General features: G+C 35.2%; 1 protein-coding gene across 1 annotated transcript; it reads right to left on the bottom strand.

The window, feature by feature from the left end:
• Window positions 1-59: 59 nt before the first annotated feature.
• On the bottom strand, window positions 60-2,085 carry LOC106874866 (retinol dehydrogenase 12). Its single transcript, XM_014922763.2, has one exon. The coding sequence runs from the start codon at window positions 2,025-2,027 to the stop codon at window positions 1,074-1,076; it is 954 nt and encodes a 317-aa protein (XP_014778249.1). The 5' UTR covers window positions 2,028-2,085; the 3' UTR covers window positions 60-1,073.
• Window positions 2,086-2,458: the final 373 nt, after the last annotated feature.

Below are 2,458 nucleotides of genomic sequence, written 5' to 3'. Positions count from 1 at the left end.
AAAAAAAAAAAAAAGAAAATTGTAAGCAATAATATACAATAAATGCAACACGTTTTTTCCCAAAGCATTTATTGTTTTCGTTTTTTCATAACTTTCTGTTGTTAGTGTTTATTTTTTAATTGAGCAATGTTTCGTTTTATGATCCAGAAAGTGAAACTACTGAAGTTTGGCAGATTAGATAGAAATAATTTTACGTTTGGTAGTACTCCATTAAACTCAGCAATGAAACAGAAGTAGAAGAATGTTTTTCTTTGAAGCTGAAAGTTCATTTTGAAATTGTTTACAAGCGTGTCTGAGTGGTAAAAAGCTTGCTTCCCAACCAGGGATCAAGGTGTAGGAAGAAAGTTAGCTTCAAGCAATCCGTAGTGAATATAAAGAAAACAACTTTCAGGAACACTAGTGGTTTATTGAGAGATGGAAGGTTGCGGATTATTTTTCCTTATTGGAGAACGATGAGCTAAAAAAAAAAGTTCTTTTTTATATTCCATGGTAGGCAACCAAGGCTGCTGAGTGTGTGAAAAAGAATACTAGAGTTACAGAATGGAGTATGGAAAATCCGGGCTACATATGTTTCATAGCAAGTGGAACCTCAGAAATGGTAAAATCCAAGCGAGGTGTGTACTGCTGGATACTCTTCAGGTCAAGGATATCTTAATTAGATTAAAGGCTATATTATCGCAAGGAAGTACATATTGACGCAAAGAGGATTCAATCAGATGTGTGTTTGTATATTCGCCCCCCCACCACCACTTAATGCTTAACAACTGGTGTTGATGTGTTTGTGTCTCCATAACTTAGTGATTTGACATAAGAGACTGATAAAATAAGCACCAGGCTTAGGCATGACTGTATGATAAGAAGCTTGCTTCCCAACCACATGGTTCCAGGTTCAGTCCCACTGTGTGGCACCTTGGGCAAGTGTCTTCTACTATAGCCTTGGGCCGACCAAAGTCTTGTGAGTGAATTTGGTAGAAAGAAACATGTTTTGTAGCTATTCTTAAATTATTTTATGTATAAAGTATAGTTATAATAAAATTAAATAAACCTAGAAACTATTGTTTTTTACGTACCTGTTAGGACAATCCAGTTAGTCTTTCACTAAACTCCCATAGGCTTTTGACAACTTCTTCGTTTAAAGCTTTGTCATGCCATTCTTTCCGTTGGCAGCCAGAATAGTACAACCCAGTTTCCTCAGCAAGTTGTTCTGAAACAGCACAATTGATAATCGATTGTGCTCCCTCTTTGGCATTTAAAAACATTGGAAATAAAGGCTGCAGGTACCGAATGAAAGCGGGAACGGAATATTGAAGTAAATTTGTTCTTACAATTCCTGGATTCACACAGTACACATTTACACTTGTATCTCTTAGATGTTTGCTAAGCTCTCGACAGAATAAGCTGATAGCAAGTTTACTGTTACAGTAAGCAAGTGTTCGATCATAGTTTCTTTCAGAATTGAAATCCTTAAAGTTGATGGTTCCTCTGGTGTAAAGGAAACTTCCAACACAAACAATACGACTTGCTGAAGATTTTTTAAGTAGATCCAATAAAAGATTAGTCAGTAAGAAATGCCCCAGGTAGTTCACTCCTATGTGCATCTCAAAACCATCTTCTGTTAGCATATAAGGACATCGAAAAACTCCAGCATTATTTACCAATATATCAATACGTGGTTCTTGCTCAATTATTGTCTGAGAAAATTTTTTCACAGACTTCAGAGATGCTAAATCAAGTTTATAAAATAACACCTCTTGGTTAGATTGACAACGAATTTCAGCAGCACATTCTTTTCCTTTGATTTCATTGCGACAAGCTAGTATTACTTTGGCTCCTCTTAGTGACAGCTCTAATGCAGTTTCCTTACCAAGGCCAATATTTGCTCCAGTTACAATTGCTATTTTACCACTGAGATCAGCATGACTTAGACATGTTCTGTGCCGAATTATATAGCAGCGCAGTAAACACAAACATATAACAATCAAAGCAATTATTGTGATAATTAAAATAGCAAGTATGTATGGTTCCATTTAAAAACCTAGAATAAAAATTCTTTTGTGGGGCTTATTTTGCAGTTCTTTTCCATTTTTTTTCTTCTCTGCTTAACTGTGAATTATAGTTTATCATTACTGTGAACTACCAGCTGCTGTCTTGTGTTTCAAAACTGATCTTATCATTTCAGGAAAATATTTTCATTTGTTGAGTTAACCTACTTAACTAAGAGAAGATATTTATCAGTTGTTAAGTTTTCTATATTAGACATGTTCATATTAACTAATTTCAAATAGGACTAGATTTCCACTAAGGAGTTTCAAAGAAAATTGAAGAAAGGACAGTGGCAATGATGCTGAAGTTGAGGATGTGGCCTGGCTTAGGAAGAAAGATAATTACAATCACATCAATGTAACTAAAGTGAACGTTGAGTTGATAGGCAGAAATTTAGCCCTAGGGGTTGTGTGAT

Source organism: Octopus bimaculoides, chromosome 11, assembly GCF_001194135.2.
Source record: "Octopus bimaculoides isolate UCB-OBI-ISO-001 chromosome 11, ASM119413v2, whole genome shotgun sequence".
NCBI classification, from domain to species: domain Eukaryota; kingdom Metazoa; phylum Mollusca; class Cephalopoda; order Octopoda; family Octopodidae; genus Octopus; species Octopus bimaculoides.
Note: the sequence above shows the minus strand (reverse complement) of the source record. Positions and strands in the feature narration are given on the sequence as shown.

Excerpts from the sequence above, each read along its gene's own strand:
- LOC106874866 (XM_014922763.2), bottom strand. The coding sequence starts at position 2,027 with ATGGAACCATACATACTTGCTATTTTAATTATCACAATAATTGCTTTG.